This window comes from Xyrauchen texanus, chromosome 3, assembly GCF_025860055.1.
Source record: "Xyrauchen texanus isolate HMW12.3.18 chromosome 3, RBS_HiC_50CHRs, whole genome shotgun sequence".
In the NCBI taxonomy this organism is placed as follows: domain Eukaryota; kingdom Metazoa; phylum Chordata; class Actinopteri; order Cypriniformes; family Catostomidae; genus Xyrauchen; species Xyrauchen texanus.
Window position 1 is genome coordinate 47,821,041 of NC_068278.1, and position 19,731 is coordinate 47,840,771.

Below are 19,731 nucleotides of genomic sequence, written 5' to 3' on the forward strand. Positions count from 1 at the left end.
ATATATGATTTTATTTACAATACAAAATATAGAACATTTGTAAAATACATGTAAAGTGCATACAATGGAATTACATAAAGGCTTAAGGCATAATGTGATGTTCTACATCAAGGCCACAGCTACATTAACAGAAAATATATATTTAAAATCAATATTCTGATTGTGATATTATAACATTCATGACATCTTACAGACGTTTTTATCTAGAACGGCTTACAAGTACATTTTAATTTTTTTGATTTGTTTTTAAATTAAGAATAATCAGGTCTATTTCAGAATAGTTATGTTTTTAACGTTTAATTCTTGTAGCCAAGTAATTCCTGGTCACATTTCTCCATTAACCTCCTCGGAGCCGCAGAGTCATGTGGATAGTGCTCTCAGATGTGATGTCGTACTCTTGCAACATCTTTCCAGACTCCAGTTGTCTACCGTTATAAATCAGTCTCTGTTGATCCACAGGGACTCTTTCTTTGTTGAAGACCTTACATTTGAGCTGCTCGACGGTCTCATCAATGGCAACCTCGTAAGTTCCCGTGGAGCCTTTCTCGTTCTTGACGAACACCTGGAAAGGTCTAGGGTTCGTGATGATCAGCATCACTGTGGATCCCGGGTGCAAACCGTAACTACTGAGGGTTTTGGAATCGTCTTCAAGGTCGATTCGGTGACCGTTATTCGCAGAAAGTTTCTGCTGAGGAGGTGACACGCTGAAGTCCCGCGAAATGAGCTGCTTCAGTTCACCAACTGTGGCGTTGTAGCCCACAGTCAGAGATTTCGAAGCTCCATTAAGTCCCTTTATTATTAGATCCATCACGAGCCTGTCAAATTGAGATAAAAGCAAAAGACATTAAAAAAACAAACAAACATTAGTGTTCAACAGTATGTATAATGATTAATGTGCAATATTTCCCCTATGTATTATGCGACCTACCGAACTGTTCAGATCTTTCGCAGATTGCCGCGTTCAACACCGCTTTTCTGTCTTGATTTGAATACGTCTGGCACGTTGCACCAACTATTGTGGTAAGTGGTGGAGGCATTATTATAAGGCATGAACATGCCCCTCCTGTTTCGTTTCCGAAGCTCGTTTACTTTCGGTTTCCATACTGCACTTAATCTCTGATGAATGTCCAGGGTATCGATCAACAGGATGCTATAGCAAGTATTTCAACCCACAATAGCCAACATATTTCGACAAAACATTCAGTTCATAACAGTAAATGTTTGTTTATCAAATGATTTTATATGGGCTATGTAGGCTGTTTGTTTTCGGTAATCAGCATTAAATATTCATTTATATTTTATCCATATTGACCTCATAAAGCTTAAAGGTCCTATCACATCTAATTCTCGCAACTCAGGTTTTTTCTACTGACATTTTTTGGAAAGGTGTTTCTCAATGTTTCGTCAGCTGAACAATCAACAACGATTTCATCAAGTGACGAGACTGCATGTTATATTCCTTCACACTGCCTCGTTTTCATTCCCATCAAAATTCAAACTTGTTTCATACGAAATCTGAAATGTTTTCATTAGTTGTAAACAATTATCTTTATCACAGTTTCATGCAGGCACGTAATAAAAGAAAGAGCAGTATATCAAAGATAATTTGGAATGCGAAGGGACTTCATCACGTGACTGATTGGGAAAACCCAGGTAAAGCGCTGAACGTCACAGAGAGGGGTAACCACACCGGCTCCATTCTGACTTTTCGACTTTCTAAACGGGACAGTGCGTGATAATATGGACCTTAATTGGAGTGGCGGAGCCAGGAAGTTTATACTGGGGTGTCAGGGCAGGAACCAGAAACAAAAAATACTGGGCTATTTTAAGTGCCCATGACTAAACAATATTATATAATACATTTTATTTGTTTATACTTATATAATTAAAATGTTAAGCAGAATGTTAGCCTCTTTCACCAGTCATTTTCATTGTATAGAAGAAAAAAAAAAGATGCAGTTAGGCCATTTGGTTGAATTATTTCCCCTCATTGAGCAATCATTAGGAATACCTGTACACCTAATGTGATTAGATAATCAGCCAATCGTGTGGCAAGAGTGAAATGCAAAAACATCATGCAGATACAGGCCAAGAGCTTCAGTTATTGTTCACATCAACCATCAGAATGCAGAAAAATTTGATCTCAGTGATTTTCGACTGTGGCATGATTGTTGGTGCCAGTATGAGTGTTTCTGTAACTGCTGATCTCCTGAGATTTTCACACACAACACTCTCTATAGAGTTTACTCAGAATGGTGCCAAAAACAAAATCAACCAGTGAGTGGCAGTTCTGTGGACGGAAACGACTTGTTGATGATATAGGTCAACGGAGAATGGACAGACTGGTTCGAGCTGACAGAATGGCTACGGTAACTTAGATAACTACTCTGTACAATTGTAGTGAGCAGAATAGTATCTAAAAACACACAACACGCCGAACTTTGTGGTGGATGGGCTACAACAGTAGAAGATCACTTTGGGCACTTTATTAGGGCCATAGTGTTCCTTATAAAGTGCTCAGTGAGTTTAAATGTTTTAATCAGATTTAATAAAAATACCTAATTCATTTTCTTTGATTAAAGTTTTTTAATGAGGTGCCCTACATCAGATAAACATCTCCAATTCATCACAGTGGGCAAAAGGATGTATTACACTTACAGGTATAATGAAGATCTTTGAAAGGTTATTTACCCTCATGTAGCCCAGGCTTAATAATGGAAAAAAACTATTTAGCTGTCTGACAAAGTCACTAAGGGTTAATTACATTTTTCTCATCTTTGATGGATTTGTTAGTGAGCAAATGGGTGAACTCTATGAGGCTGCGAGCTGACCAATCAGCTGTCAGCTAAGCTCCGTTACAGTTACGCCTCTAGGTTTGCGTCTCTGCATGTTCTTTTTGGCGCTGCATCTGAGCATAGGAGGCTGCGTTATTTATTTGGTAAGACAGAAAAAAAACGACAGAGTGAATGAAATATATTCTAAAAATTAGTATTACATATACTGACTATACCTTGTTGTACAGTAGAGATTAAAAGAGAGCTGTGCCTGAATCCACAGTTGTCAAGGAGTTAAAAGCAGTGAATTCCACTAAAATGGTGAGTTGGTTACCTGGTTACCCAACTGTGAGTTCGCTAGCATTTATGCTAATCGGCGCTAATGGGTAAAGCAATGCAAAGGTGCTAACTGTGTAAAGCTAATGTGAGCCTACTGTAGTCATATGCTAATAGGGTAATTAGGCACAATAGGCTAGCGGAATACTAGTTACAACCTGTGAAAGGGACTAATGTTTTTGGTTGTGTGTTATAAAAAGAAATGGTACCTTTCCATACTGTGCTTAGTGTTAAATAATAATGTTAAAAACATAATTGTGGTTATTGGAGTTACAGAGGTAAATTTTTAGTGCATTCTTTCCACTGTTACCTGTGCAGAGGGGGATAAATAAGCATGCTAATGTCTTAATGCCTCTAATTTTCAATATTGTAGTTTAAGTGTAAGGGTATTAATACCAGTTGATGAATGTTTACATGCAATTGCAGTTTTATTCCTTATACTGCTAAAGTTACTAAGGTTCCATATAACTTTTATTAGAAATGTGTGTTTTTAGGAAGGATGTCATTTTTGATGTAAATGTACTTTTGATATTTGAGAGAAATGTATATATACTTTGATACCTGAGAAGAAACAAAAGAGCTGTTGTACAATGAGGGAGATATTTTGATATTGCATTATAGGTGTACTGAAATATGATTTCATTTCATTTTATAGTAGCCTGTAGTAGTCCATTTAAACACTGAATGGTAATTGAGAGAAATGATCTGGCCTTATTTTTAGGTCAGGTTTTGGTAAAGAGTTGGAAACATCCTGTATCTGAGATCCTTTCCACGGAGTGATACAGATCCAGACGATCTCCCAGAGATTCCTAGATTCCCAGTCCAGGTGGCTGGGTGGCGAGCCAACTGTGTTTGATTCTGACTTTAGACGGATTGTCAGGATCTCCTTCTTCATCCTTATGGTGGTAGGACAAACACTGACATAAACTCAAAAGGCCCCCAACGTTGATTACTGAACTCTTGTCAACAAAGGCAAGTGGAACTGAGCTCAAAGAAATTTAAAGACAAGGGATTTATTTATGTGCGCACTTTATTATTTTAGTTTGTTATTTTTCATAATTGTTTTCTTATATGTATGTACCAGCCATATGTAATTAATACACTTGTTACAAACTGTCATTCTGGTGTGGTATTCTTTTTTATTGACATTCAATTCTCAGGCTCTCAACAATTTGGCATCTTCTGATTCTGGTCCAAGTTCACATTAATGATAACCTCTAAGACTACTTTAGACTACTACACCTATGTACATTATTACTACCTCGTAATAAGGGTTACATAAAGTGGCGAGCCAGCCAGGAGCCAGAGACATTGAGTATCAATATTGAAAGAATATGGAACATGGACTTTATACAGAAGTCAGGTGTTAAAATTCCCAATTCAGTGATCGTTAGTGGGGTAACCCAGGTAGCAGATCAGGATGAGCAAGTTCTTGACTTCCTTAAGAAGTATGGTTCCATCGAAAGAGCCCTTTTTGTTGATGATTCTAAATCAGAATTTTACCAAAACCTGATCATTGAGTTTTCGAGCGGTTCAGATTTAGAGAACTTAGAGCCACTTTTGCCATACACATACACCGTGCAGGGTGATCCATGTGCTATTTATGGTGTAAAAGCATTAAGCAGTGTGTACACTACTCAGATTGGCAGTAATGTTACAAAAACATGCCTAGCTGAGTTAAAGGGCTTAGCCAAGCTAAGTGGCAAAGATTATGGGGAGCTGTTGAAAGAGATGATGTCTCAGATTGGTGAAGATATTGAAGCTATGAGACCCGTAATTACAGAAATCTCCCCTTCACAAGTTGAGACCCCAGTTGTAACACTTCAACCTCCTACCCCTGAAGGTCAACAGCCCCTTTTATCACTCTTGGATGTCCCTCTAGAAGGCAATTGCGTAGGTGCCACTGATTCAGTCCTGTTCACTAAAGGAGGGAAAGCTCCATCCCTTTCAGTAAGTGACATAAACCCATCAGAAGTACAGAAGGTGGTGGTTGAACATATTGTAAGAAGGGAAAATGTAAGCTCACACTTGCAATCTCCGGTAAGGCTTCGTTCCTTCTCTGGAAAGATTCCCAGACCCTATAATGAAGCTGATTACGACACTTGGCACTCACACATCGAACTGCTTTTAAATGATCACAGCATGTCCCATCTCCAGATCTCAAGAAGAATTCTTGAAAGTCTACTTTCGCCTGCGGCCAATGTGGTCAAAGGGCTAAGGCCAGGATCACCCCCCACCGCTTACCTGCAGCTCTTGGACTCAGCCTTTGGTACTGTTGAGGATGGGGAGGAACTGTTTGCCCAGTTTATGAACACACTTCAAGATCCGGGTTAGAAGCCCTCCACTTATCTTCATAGATTGCAATTAGCATTAAACTTAGCCGTAAAAAGGGGTGGGGTGTCACCTGAAGAAGTAGATAAACACCTACTCAAACAGTTCTATAGGGGGTGCTGGGACAATTCTTTGCTCTCTGGCCTGCAACTTGAGCAGAAGAAAAGTAACCCCCCGTCATTTGCCGACCTCTTGCTGTTACTCAGAACAGAAGAAGACAGACAGTTAGCAAAAGCTAGTCACATGAAAAAACACATTGGCACCACCAGGCAACGTGGCCAACTTCAACTTCAAAGCATTTGGACCTGTGCAGAGTCGAAAGAGAAGTCAGAGGTCAATATCAGTGTTATTGAGGATCTTGGGAGGCAAGTAGCCAGTCTCCAAAGCCAATTAACCTCTTTTATGGCACAGAAAAAGACAAAGGGGCTGATAACAAGGGAGCAGCAGGGAAAAGTCCGGGAAAAGTACCGAAACTAGACAGTGCTAACATAGACATGCTAAAACAGACAAAGAAAAAACATACTAACAGACCCAGGCCTTGGTACTGCTTTAACTGTGGGGAGGATGGGCATATTGCTTCATTTTGCACAGACAGGGCAAACCCTGCTTTAGTAGCTGAAAAGAGAAAACAGTTAGAGGAGAAGCAGCACATGTGGGAAACACAAAACAGTCTCAACTCACCTTTAAACGACTAGCAGTTCCTGTTGTGGGACAAACAGGGGCTGAAGAGAGTCGACAACGTCCCCCAGACGTAAACAGTAAAGGCGATGCTCAAGTATGTGCCAGTCTAGATCATTCAAGTAAGAATCACCCTTTTAAACTTCCTAAAGGGTTGGTTGGCACCAAGAGTACAGCTAGAGTCAATATAAAAGGTGAAGAATTCAACTGCCTACTTGATACAGGTTCACAAGTAACAACAATTCCCCGGTCATTTTATGAACAGAACTTTTCAGAGCAGGAGATTAAGCCACTGCATGATCTCTTGGAGGTGGAGGGAGCGAAAGGACAGTCCGTACCCTACTTAGGTTACATAGAAATGACTGTAACCTTTCCAAAAGAGTTATTGGAGCATCAATGGATGTAAATACACTCGCTTTGGTTGTTCCTGACATTCGAGCCACCTCACAGTCTCTCGTGCTTATAGGCACCAATACCCTTGATGTGTTGTATGACATGTACTCCGAAGCCAGATTGACACACCATCAACCCATCCCAAATGGCTATAGAGCAGTTCTTAAATGGCTTGAGCTCAGACAAAAGCAGACCAACAACAGTCACCACGGTGTAGTGATATTGCAAGGCAAAAACTCTAAAGTCATTCCAGCTGGTGAAACCGTAGTAGTTGAGGGGGTTGCTGTAGCTAATTGCTTTCAGAGTGTGAAGTCTGTAGTTATTGAGCAGCCATCTTCACCCACCTTGCCGGGTGGCTTGCTGGTAACAGCTAGCCTAGTCAGTATTCCCCAGCAGCGGTCCTGTAAGCTACCAGTTGTCATCAGTAATGAGTCTGACCATGATATAGTCATTCCCGCAAAATGTGAAATTGCAGAAATAAGTGCTTACCAGACCATCTTGTTACAGGAGCACAGTGTAGTGAAACCATCAGAACCCCTCCAAAAGTCGCCAGAGGCTCAGTTTAACAAAAAGCACAACCTAAATTTAAATTTCGGTGAGTCCCCAATTTCATCTGAATGGAAGGAATGCATCACTCAGCAGCTCAACAACATGCCCGACGTGTTTGCGCAACATGACCTGGATTTTGGCCGAACAGATAAGGTAGCACACAACATAAAACTCTCAGATGAAACTCCTTTTAAACAGCGTGCTCGACCAATACACCCACAAGACATTGAAGCTGTTCGAAAACACATTCAGGAGCTTCTTGATGCAGGAGTCATCAGAGAGTCAGAGTCACCGTACTCGTCACCGATGGTGGTGGTCAGAAAAAAGAATGGCCAGGTTCGGTTGTGTATAGACTACAGACGTCTGAACCTTCAGACCATAAAGGATGCATATTCTCTTCCAAAGCTGGAAGACACATTCTCAGCGCTCAGCGGTTCCCAGTGGTTCTCTGTCCTTGATTTAAAGTCTGGTTATTACCAAATCAAAGTGGAGGAAGCAGACAAACCAAAGACCGCTTTCGTGTGTCCTCTTGGGTTCTGGGAATTTAACCGAATGCCTCAGGGAGTGACGAATGCGCCGAGTACATTTCAAAGATTAATGGAAAAGTGCATGGGGATATGCATTTAAAGGATGTGCTAGTCTTTATTGATGATTTGATTGTGTTCTCAAAGACTCTAGAGGAGCATGAAGCAAGGCTGATGATGGTGCTCACACGCCTTAGAGAGTTCGGGTTGAAATTATCTCCTGAAAAATGTGTCTTCTTCCAGACGTCAGTCCGCTATCTTGGGCATGTGGTTTCCAGGAATGGAGTCGAGACTGATCCGGAGAAGATCACTGCTCTTAAGACTTGGCCAGTCCCTCACAACTTACGAGAGTTGAGATCTTTTCTTGGGTTCGCTGGGTACTACAGGAGGTTTGTTAAGGGCTACTCTAACATTGTGAAGCCCCTCCACAATCTAACCTCTGGTTACCCACCTTCTCACAAGAAATTAAAGTCAAGAGAGAAAGCAGGTCAGTACCACAACCCAAAGGAGCTCTTTGGGAGTCGCTGGACACATGCTTGCCAGCAAGCATTTGACATGGTTGTTGAGAACCTTACCACCGCCCCTGTGTTGGGGTTTGCTGATCCCCAGAAGCCCTATGTACTCCACACTGATGCAAGCACCACTGGGCTCGGTGCTGTTTTGTATCAGGAACAGGAGGGCCAGCTTCGAGTCATAGGCTATGCAAGTAGAGGGTTGTCAAGGAGTGAAAGTCGCTATCCAGCACACATGTTGGAATTTTTGGCACTCAAGTGGTCAGTGACAGAAAACTTCAGTGATTATCTTTACGGCAACCACTTCACTGTTGTTACTGATAGCAATCCGCTGACATACATACTGACCTCGGCAAAACTTGACGCGACAAGCTATAGGTGGCTGGCAGCACTTTCCATGTTCTCATTCAAACTCCTCTATCGTCCAGGGAAGCAAAACGGAGATGCGGATGGATTGTCCCGCAGGCCTCATGGAAAGCTGGCTGATGATCTTAAATCTCAAAAAGAAAGAGAGCGCATAAGACAGTTCACTCAAAGTCACCTCTCTGATCCAGAAAACATAGATGCAGTAGATCAGGCTGTTGTGCAAGCAATCTGTGAGAGACAGCTCATCTACAGTGTCAGTCAAGATGACCAAGATTTTACAGATGGTGTTGCCTTAGTTGAAACACTTGCCATCTCACCTACTGCTGTGCCTGACAGTTATGGGCAAGAAGGTCACCTTGGTGGATTGCCAGTAGTCCCCCACTTAACTGAGGCAGAACTTGTGAGTAAACAAAGAGCTGATCAGAGTATACAGCATGTCATTTCCCAGATCAAGCAGGGAGATAAACCACCCCCAACTTTGCGACATGAACTCCCTGAGCTTCCACTCTTGTTGAGGGAGCTAAATCGCCTTGAACTCCTCAATAACATCTTGTACCGGAGACGTCAATAGGCTCTCAGACCTTTTATCAGCTGGTGCTCCCAGCTGAACTTCGTGACACAGTTTTGACCAGCCTACACAATCACATGGGTCATATGGGGGTTGACCGCACACTGGATCTTGTAAGGACCACATTCTTTTGGCCAAAGATGGCTTTGGATGTTGAGAGAAAGGTCAAAACATGTGGCAGGTGCGTACGGAGGAAGGCGCTACCTGAGAGAGCTGCGCCTTTGGTCAACATTAACACCACTAGGCCCCTTGAGCTCCTCTGTATGGACTTCCTCTCTCTTGAACCTGACAAAAGTGGGACCAAAGACATACTAGTGATTACAGATCACTTTACCAAGTTTGCTATTGCCATGCCAACACCTAACCAAAAGGCCCGCACAGTGGCAAAGTGTCTGTGGGAGAACTTTATGGTGCACTACGGAATCCCAGAAAAGCTACACAGTGATCAAGGACCCGATTTCGAGTCCCTGACGATAAAGGAACTCTGTCGAGTGGCCGGCATACATAAAGTAAGAACAACCCCATACCACCCTAGGGGCAACCCTGTTGAGCGATTTAATCGCACCTTACTAGACATGTTAGGTACTCTTCAAGGCCCAGAGAAGTCTCGTTGGCGTGATTTTGTAAAACCCCTGGTCCACGCCTATAATTGCACCAGGAATGATGTGACAGGATTCACACCATATGAACTGATGTTTGGACGTCAGCCTCGTCTGCCGGTTGATCTGGCGTTTGGATTGCCAGTGCAAGGGGGTCAGCATATATCACACTCAGAGTATGTGCAAAACCTCAAGTCACGACTTGAAGACAGCTACAAGATAGCAACTGATAATGCTGCAAAAATAGCACACAAGAACAAAACGAGGTATGACAGGCATGTGACTGCTTCAGACTTGGAAACTGGAGACAGAGTACTGGTCAGAAATGTTCGTATTCGGGGGAAACATAAGATTTCAGACAAGTGGGAGTCAACTGTCCATGTAGTGGTGAGGAGAGCAGGTACTCTACCTGTCTACACAGTCAAACCTGAAAACCAGGACGGTCCTTTAAGAACACTGCATAGGGACTTACTACTTCCATGTGGATACTTGTCTACAGAGGTCAACCAGGAGCCTGACCAGCAGCCCAAAAGGCAAAGGCCAGCAACTCGTGCAAATCCCACTGTAGAGGAAAATCACTTCTCAGAAGAGGAGGATGAAATCATTCCTGTTTACTGGTTAAGAGAACCTCCAAATGCTGAGTTTCCTACAGGCCGTGACAACCTGGTGCAGTTTGATTCAACTATGTCTTCTTTGCAGGATACACAGCATACTGAACCTCCAGGCGGTTGTCCCATTGGGGGTCCTTTAAATGCTCAAAATGTTGATTGCACTCCTGAAATTGACAAACCACCTGATATGTCTGAAGGTACCTCAGACAGTCCCCTCACTTTGAGTGAGCCTAACTGCCATCACTATGACACTGAGTACCTACCTAATGAAAAAGTAATGCCTGCTGAACGAGTGGATGAAATAGTTATGACTGAAAGTAGCTTACTTGATAATGACCAACCTGTGGGAGAACAAAACTTACCTGAAGAAGACATCCGGAATGAGCAGCTTCCAGTGTTCCCGGACATGTCAGAGAGTGAAGAAGAGAAGAGCTGCGCTGGAAGTGGAGAACTAGAAGAGGAAAGAAATGATGAGACAGTCGAAATGGAGACAGCAAGTCAAGAGGAGACACAGGAGCAAACAGGCACAGAAATCCCTGTCAGAAGATCAGAGAGAAATCGACAGCCGTCAAAAAGACTTGACTATACTGAACTTGGAAACCCCTTTGTCACAGTTGTTAAATCATTCTTTCATGGGTTAACCACAGTTGTTGCTGACATTTTAAGTGAGGGTGAAAACTCCTTATATCCCCCTGTCCTGTCCCCTCAGATAATAGCAGTTCAGCCATTGCCATGTACAGGGACGTACATGAGTTCAAGGGGGGAGAGTGTAGCCCAGGCTTAATAATGGAAAAAACTATTTAGCTGTCTGACAAAGTCACTAAGGGTTAATTACATTTTTCTCATCTTTGATGGATTTGTTAGTGAGCAAATGGGTGAACTCTATGAGGCTGTGAGCTGACCAATCAGCTGTCAGCTAAGCTCCGTTACAGTTACGCCTCTAGGTTTGCGTCTCTGCACGTTCTTTTTGGCGCTGCATCTGAGCATAGGAGGCTGCGTTATTTATTTGGTAAGACAGAAAAAAAACGACAGAGTGAATGAAATATATTCTAAAAATTAGTATTAAATATACTGACTATACCTTGTTGTACAGTAGAGATTAAAAGAGAGCTGTGCCTGAATCCACAGTTGTCAAGGAGTTAAAAGCAGTGAATTCCACTAAAATGGTGAGTTGGTTACCTGGTTACCCAACTGTGAGTTCGCTAGCATTTATGCTAATCGGCGCTAATGGGTAAAGCAATGCAAAGGTGCTAACTGTGTAAAGCTAATGTGAGCCTACTGTAGTCATATGCTAATAGGGTAATTAGGCACAATAGGCTAGCGGAATACTAGTTACTACCTGTGAAAGGGACTAATGTTTTTGGTTGTGTGTTATAAAAAGAAATGGTACCTTTCCATACTGTGCTTAGTGTTAAATAATAATGTTAAAAACTTAATTGTGGTTATTGGAGTTACAGAGGTAAATTTTTAGTGCATTCTTTCCACTGTTACCGGTGCAGAGGGGGATAAATAAGCACGCTAATGTCTTAATGCCTCTAATTTTCAATATTGTAGTTTAAGTGTAAGGGTATTAATACCAGTTGATGAATGTTTACATGCAATTGCAGTTTTATTCCTTATACTGCTAAAGTTACTAAGGTTCCATAAAACTTTTATTAGAAATGTGTGTTTTTAGGAAGGATGTCATTTTTGATGTAAATGTACTTTTGATATTTGAGAGAAATGTATATATACTTTGATACCTGAGAAGAAACAAAAGAGCTGTTGTACAATGAGGGAGATATTTTGATATTGCATTATAGGTGTACTGAAATATGATTTCATTTCATTTTATAGTAGCCTGTAGTAGTCCATTTAAACACTGAATGGTAATTGAGAGAAATGATCTGGCCTTATTTTTAGGTCAGGTTTTGGTAAAGAGTTGGAAACATCCTGTATCTGAGATCCTTTCCACGGAGTGATACAGATCCAGACGATCTCCCAGAGATTCCTAGATTCCCAGTCCACGTGGCTGGGTGGCGAGCCAACTGTGTTTGATTCTGACTTTAGACGGATTGTCAGGATCTCCTTCTTCATCCTTATGGTGGTAGGACAAACACTGACATAAACTCAAAAGGGCCCCAACGTTGATTACTGAACTCTTGTCAACAAAGGCAAGTGGAACTGAGCTCAAAGAAATTTAAAGACAAGGGATTTATTTATGTGCGCACTTTATTATTTTAGTTTGTTATTTTTCATAATTGTTTTCTTATATGTATGTACCAGCCATATGTAATTAATACACTTGTTACAAACTGTCATTCTGGTGTGGTATTCTTTTTTATTGACATTCAATTCTCAGGCTCTCAACAATTTAGCATCTTCTGATTCTGGTCCATGTTCACATTAATGATAACCTCTAAGACTACTTTAGACTACTACACCTATGTACATTATTACTACCTCGTAATAAGGGTTACACTCAGATCATACTGCCTGTAATTCTCACATCAGATTCTTCTTGCTACTCTTAATGAAAAGAATACTACATCTATCTGCTATCTTTTCTTTATTTTGGTGTCTCTTAATGACATACATACACCTACTATCTGCTGTTTCTCTTTATTTTGATGTATCTTAATTAAATACACCAAAGCAAAAACAAAACATATTAGCCTTACTTCAATAACCAGTTTTAAAGGGATAGTTCACCCAAAAATGAAAATTCTCTCATCATCTACCAACCCTCATGACTTTCTTCTGCAGAACTCAAACAAAAGATTTTTAGAAGAATATCTCTGCTCTGTAGCTCCATAAAATGCAAGTGAATGGTGGCCAGAAATCTGAAGTTTCAAAAAGCTGATAAAAGCAGCATAAAAGACTCATAAATATGAAAGTCATGCACTTAAAAAAAGGTTTAAGGACTTAAATATGTATCGGTTTCATACCTACACTTTTCATATCGCTTTTGAAGATATGGATTTAACCACTGGAGTCTTATGTTTTACTTTTATGCTGCTTTTTGGATCTTCAGATTTCTGATCACCATGCCAATCTCATTGAAAGGACCAACAGAGCGGAGATATTCTTCTAAAAAAATGTGTTTGTGTTCTGCAGAAGAAAGAAAGTCATGCAGAACTGGGTTGGCATGAGGGTGAGTAAATGAGGGAATTTTCATTTTGGGGCAAACTATCCCTTGTTTATATGTTTATATGAATAAATGTAGGCCTACACTTCAGCATGTTACAACTTGTTTGCTATGTCCAGGTTTATCTCAAATTAACCAAAAGAGAAAATCATATTAATTTAAGTTGGCATGTAACATTTTAAAACCCTGTATCATATATATTTCATAATTACAAAAATATAGTTAAATACTTAATTTTCGCCACACTCAAAATAAACGGCTTTAAGTTTCCAAGCTACTGTCTGTGTGCAGTTATAGGGAACTCCATTTTGGAAGCATAAAAGTTATTAAAACAATATGTTGTTTGAGTTGATACAGTCCAGAACAGAGGAGGCATATGAATCAATGCCCGTGTGGGAGTTGCGAACACTCTCCAGTCAGTGTTTCCAAAATGCTGCTGAAGTGCCGAGTCAGCTCCCTCTGGCCACACTTTGACTGTCCTTACTGTTGGTTTCACACGTTTGATGAGTGCTAAATACTTGGGCAGTAGAAACAAAGAGAGGTGATCTGAGTGTCCTAGATGGGGGAGGGAGCAGCTTTGTATGCATCAGCTATATTTGTGTAGACTTGGTCTAAAATCTTTCCTTCTCTTGTGGGGCATGATACATTTTGATGGAATTTAGGCAGTCTTTAAATTCGAGTGGTTGAAGTCACCCGCGACAACGTAGAAAAAAGTTGGCTTAACGGCGGAATACCCAATAGCGCTATCGGGCTAGCTGGACGCTGCCTCCTCCGTGCAGACAGAATAGCTGATGACAGCAGTAAGAACCGAGGTCGGGGTTTGTGCATTTATGTTAACAAAACGTGGTGCACGGATACCAGCATCACCGAGAGTCACTGCTCAGCTAACCTTGAGTATCTCATGGTTAAGTGTACTCCGTTTGTTGTTTACTGATAGCAGAATGCAGTTCTTTCATGGCAATCTTAGCATTAGCATCCGGTGGTATGTATGTAGGCTGCCGTTACAGTTGATGTAAACTGTCTGGGCAAATAGAAAGGTCTACACTTAACCATGAGATATGCAGCTGTATGTACAGCTCTTTAGTCTCTCTTAGTTTGATTTCCAAGTAGCCTACTCTGGCTCAAATAAGACTGGGCATAGAAATTGACCTCTTTTCGACTACTCTTCAGATATGTTTTGTAAGTTTGATTCTCTGGTTTGAGTTCACTGTTTTAGATCAAGAAAATGAGGTTTCGCTTGAACGCCCCATCTTGCGAAGGGGATTGCGTTACTGGTGCACTCTCATAAACACGCACAGGACAGCAACAGTTGTTCAAGATTTTCTCTAAATAATATGTCAGATGTCAGTTTGTTTCTCACCAAACCCTTTTCTTATATTTCAGAACAAGGCACAATTCCCATTGGATAATTTATTAGACTCCCGAATTATACTTTTGCGTCCCTTTTGATTGTTTATTGATGGATGCTGATACATTGTTGGGGAGACTATAACAGTTTCTACACTGGGTTGTCTCTATATATCAATAGCTAACACCTACTGTATTAATGAATGAATGAATGAATGTCACACTTACTGTATATAGTTATTTTCTGACACGTACACTCAAAGCGCTATACAAAGTGAACAGGGGGTTCTCCTCAACCACCACCAGTGTGTCCACTTAACATGATGCCAGCCATATAGTGTGCTCCAGTATGCTCATCTCACACCAGTGTAGATGGAATAGTAGATTGATAGAACCAGTTCACAGTATAATGTTATAAGTCAATAGTCCAGCATAACTTGCATCAATACATTCTGATACATTGCATCCAAATGTAGGGTATATAAAAATATTTGTTGGGAAATGTTGCCGGGTTTCATTTGGCATAGTGTTGTTCTTTGTTTACCAGGCATTAGACATCAAGTGACAAAGCGTATGGTATAGTTCATGTAATTTATCATTTTATTTACAAGTCAAAATATGATAAAACATAATTCATAAAAAGTACAAATATATAGAATCCATGAAGGCATAATAGTTTTTATTCTATGTATTAATGCTGTACGTTGTTGCATCACCACAATTCACAAAACAGATTTTAACTCAACACTATACTACTACTTATAAATGATAAGTATATAAATTAAAATTAATTACACTCCATTTACATTTACAGCAAATACTCTTACCCAGACCGACTAACAAAGTGCTTTAGTTTTTTCATCTATAATTGAACAGACACATTTCATAGGACTATTTTAATTACATTGACAAGTTTAATCATTGTAACAGTAGCCTACCAATCAAAATAACAACAACAAAAAATCCTCTCGCGTTGATTTTCTCCATTAACCTCCTCGGAGCCGCAGAGCCATGTGGATAGTGCTCTCAGATGTGATGTCGTACTCTTGCAACTTCTTTCCAGACTCCAGTTGTCTACCGTTATAAATCAGTCTCTGTTGATCCACAGGGACTCTTTCTTTGTTGAAGACCTTACATTTGAGCTGATCGACGGTCTCATCAATGGCAACCTCGTAAGTTCCCGTGGAGCCTTTCTCGTTCTTGACGAACACCTGGAAAGGTCTAGGGTTCGTGATGATCAGCATCACTGTGGATCCCGGATGCAAACCGTAACTACTGAGGGTTTTGGAATCGTCTTCAAGGTCGATTCGGTGACCGTTATTCGCAGAAAGTTTCTGCTGAGGAGGTGACACCCTGAAGTCCCGCGAAATGAGCTGCTTCAGTTCACCAACTGTGGCGTTGTAGCCCACAGTCAGAGATTTCGAAGCTCCATTAAGTCCCTTTATTATTAGATCCATCACGAGCCTGTCAAATTGAGATAAAAAAAAAAAAAACATTAGTGTACAATTTCAGCTACTGCAGCATCCTTTCATTAATTAAAAGTTTGATTTTACTTTCATAATGTGCAATATTGTCCTCTGCGTCTTACCGAGATGTTCAAATTTTCAGTTGATTTCTGCTTTTCGGTCTTGAATAGTCTGGTACATCAACATTCAATGATGTGGTTCGTGGCGGAGGCATTATTATAAGGCATGAACATGCCCCTCCTGTTTCGTTTCCGAAAACTTGCTCTGTTACTTTCGGTTTCCATACTGCACTTAATCGCTGACGTATTTGTTGAGAAATCATCGATCAACAGGGTGCACGTAGCATATACATTGTCATCCAAAAATATGCTTCATATTTTTGAGAACCTGATTCAGTTGTTCATCATCATCAACATAAAAAAAGTTTATGTTTATAAATTGTGTCCTGTAGCCTATGCATTCATATTGGATATGCATATGTTTGTTTTCGGTAATAAACATTAAAAGCAACTTTATTATTGGTATTTTATCCATATAGACCTGTTTTTTTTTTGCACTGTATAAACTTATAATATGAACGAAACCAAGTCATCCTGTCAAATTTATTTACCTATTTTCATAAATGACATGCTGTTCAAAAGTTTTGAAACACTTACTCATTCTTTATAATCTTCAAAGTAGTCACCATTTGCAGACATTTGCATGTATGTGTGTGTGTTTGTGTGTGTGTAATCAACTAGCTGCTACTCAGAAAAACATCCATAGTAGTTTCAAATCAATTAAATATAAAATGGTTTTATTAGTTGTAAACAATTATCTATATCAGTTTCATGCAGGCACAAATATAATTTGGAATGTGAAGGTATTCCCCATGATCACGTGACTGATTGGGGAAACCCAGGTGAAGCTGTCACAGAGAGAGGCAACCACACCTTCTCCATTGAAGATCAGAGCAGGGGACGGTTGTGAGACTGGGCTTTTCAAACCTGCAGTAAAACACATTTAGTTCATCAGCCATTTGTTGATTCTTTACAGAGTGAGGGGGAGTTGTCTTATACTTGTTAATGATTTTCTGGCCTTTCCACACAGGTGCAGGATCGTTGGATGAAAACTGTTTTTTCAACTTTTCAGGGTAGCTTCTTTTAGTCTCTGATTTCCTTTGGCAGTGTGTTGCTGGCCTGGTTGTGCAATATTTTATCCCTACTTCTGTAAGCATGACAAAGCTGTCTGTGTTTTCCTGTAAACAATGCTTTATCATTATTGAAATAGAAATAGAAATGTCCTAGTAGGGATGCACATATTCTCACAGAAACTGATATATGATGTCAAAGTATCTGTAAGCTCGTTCAGGTCTGCATGCCTGCAGCTTCAAAAACACTCCAATCAGTGCATTCAAAGCAGGCTTGTAGTTCCAGCTCAGTCTTAGTCCAACTCTTTACAGTCCTTACTACAGGCTTAGCTGATTTTAGTTTCTGCTTATAGGTCAGGAGAAGATGAACCAGACAGTGATTAGAGAGTGTTAAACTGCATGTGGAAAAGAGCTATGCATCCTTACAGTGGTGTAGAAGTGGTCCAGTATATTTCTATCTCTGTTGGGGCATCTGATGTGTTGCTTGAATTTTGGCAGTTAACGGGTGAGGTTAGCTTTATTAAAATCTCCCAGAATAATGATTAGATTGTCCGGCTGTTGTTGCTCCATAACTGTATCATCTTCAATGCTGTTATATCTGTACACCAACATTTGTTGGTGTAAAAGTATGTTCCACCGCCTCTCGTTTCCCCCCAAAGATTCCGCAATGCAATCTGCTCTGAACAGCTGGAAGCCTGGCGGATGTAACGCGGTGTCTGGATTGGCATCATTCATCCAGGTTTCCGTGAAACACAGAGCAGCAGAGTTAGATAAGTCCTTATTTGTTTGAGTGACTAGAAGCAGTTCATCCATTTTGTCGGCGAGGGAGTGAACATTCACCTGTCCTAAAGCCACGTTGACGAAGCTTCACAAGCGTGCATACTCTGGAAACCCTGGTAAAGCGCTGCACGTCACAGAGAGGGGCAACCACACCTGCTCCATTCTGGACTTTTCGACATTCTACACTGGACAATACGTTATATATATTGACCTTAAAGGAATATACCGGGTTTAAAACTTGTTCAGCTCAATTGACACCAACTGTGGCATAAAATGTATTACAACAAAAATGTATCTTTACTCATCCCTTCTTTTCTTTGAAAAAGCAAAAATCTTGGTTACAGTGAGGCACTTTCGATGGAAGTGAATGGGGCCAATTTTTGGAGGGTTTAAAGACAGAAATGTGAAACTTGTAATTTTATAAACATTCTTATATTAATTCTTCTGTTAAAATTTGAGTATTATTTGAGCTGTAAAGTTGTTCAAATCCCCGTTTGTTGGACGTTTACGGTGTCACATCGCCAGACGTAAAGGGAAAGATGTGGCACGACATGTGGTAAGTCGTCTTGCCCCAGATAGGAGGTTATTGTATCAAATTTTCACAGGCATCTAGAAAATTCTGACACTAAAGTGGCAATTATCAAACTCAGACAGGCTTTGTAATGACTCTAACAGTAAACTCAACAGACATAACATATTGTATTAAGATAGAGAAATATGGCTTGTTTATTGATAGATTTTGACTAGGACAGTTGCTACAGTGGGCGGTCTTTGGATCTCTATATCAATGGCCAGCATCTACAGTATAAAGCTATGAGTCAATAGTCCAGCATAACCCTGATAGCACATGTTCATCAACAGACATCTATTTGATGTGTTTTCTCATCTGCAATACGTCTAAAAGACGTTTCCTCTCAGAAGGCAATAAGACATTCAGCAGATTGAAACGTTGTTTTAGAATGTTTGTAAATCTGATCTTTTTAAGATGCTTAAGTTGTTAATTAGATTGTGTTGCATTCCAGATGAAAAGATCTAAAACATTAATCTCGCATATATATATATATATATGTGTGCTATCTGGGAATGCTTGTATTGATGCATTCTGATACATAACATCCAAATGTAGTCTACACAAAAATATTTGTTTAAAACTGTCAGTCAGTATGATATGTGGCATTTTGTTGCATTCCTGATAGTACACGTACGTCACCTATACAGTAGACGTCTATTTGATGTGTGTTTACATCTGGAAGATGTATTTTTTAAGGTTGTTTACTCATCTGCAATACGTCTAAAAGACGTTTCCTCTCGTATGTCAATAAGACATTGAATAGATGTCTTTGAGATGTTTATGATTAAGAATGTTTGTAAATCTGATCTTTTTAAAGGTGCACTCAGTAATTGTAATCCAGTACACTTTTTGTCAAATTCTGCCAAATATCTCCTCACAGTCTGCTAGCTGCAACAGGGTGTGGTTATTGAGCGTGCACAGGACAGGGGGTGGGGGCAGAGCAAGAGGGAAATAATTAGAAGGCCTAAACATACTTCAGCCAAGTACACAAACGCAGATGCACCTTGCTACGCAAGCTTGATTGAACACGTCATTGCGTAGTGAAATGTTTCAGTGCTCAATTCATAACT

At 40.3% G+C, this 19,731-nt stretch overlaps 2 protein-coding genes across 3 annotated transcripts in view; both read right to left on the bottom strand.

Annotated features, from left to right (window-relative positions):
• Window positions 1-16,359, bottom strand: LOC127627559 (polyubiquitin-like). 2 transcript variants are annotated; one of them, XM_052104005.1, is made up of 2 exons: window positions 16,304-16,359; window positions 1-815 (listed from the first exon to the last, which is right to left on the bottom strand). In XM_052104005.1, the coding sequence occupies exon 2, from the start codon at window positions 806-808 to the stop codon at window positions 338-340; it is 471 nt and encodes a 156-aa protein (XP_051959965.1). In that variant the 5' UTR covers window positions 809-815; window positions 16,304-16,359; the 3' UTR covers window positions 1-337. The 2 variants fall into 2 exon arrangements, with proteins under 2 accessions (XP_051959965.1, XP_051959971.1); XM_052104011.1 differs by lacking the exon at window positions 16,304-16,359 and adding an exon at window positions 929-1,006.
• Window positions 15,380-19,731, bottom strand: part of LOC127627548 (polyubiquitin-like) — a 7,150-nt gene continuing 2,798 nt past the window's right edge. Inside the window, exon 2 of the mRNA XM_052103999.1 lies at window positions 15,380-16,179. Within this exon, the coding sequence (XP_051959959.1) occupies window positions 15,702-16,172 (471 nt within the window). The 5' untranslated portion in view covers window positions 16,173-16,179 and the 3' untranslated portion in view covers window positions 15,380-15,701. The remainder of the gene's footprint in view (window positions 16,180-19,731) is intronic.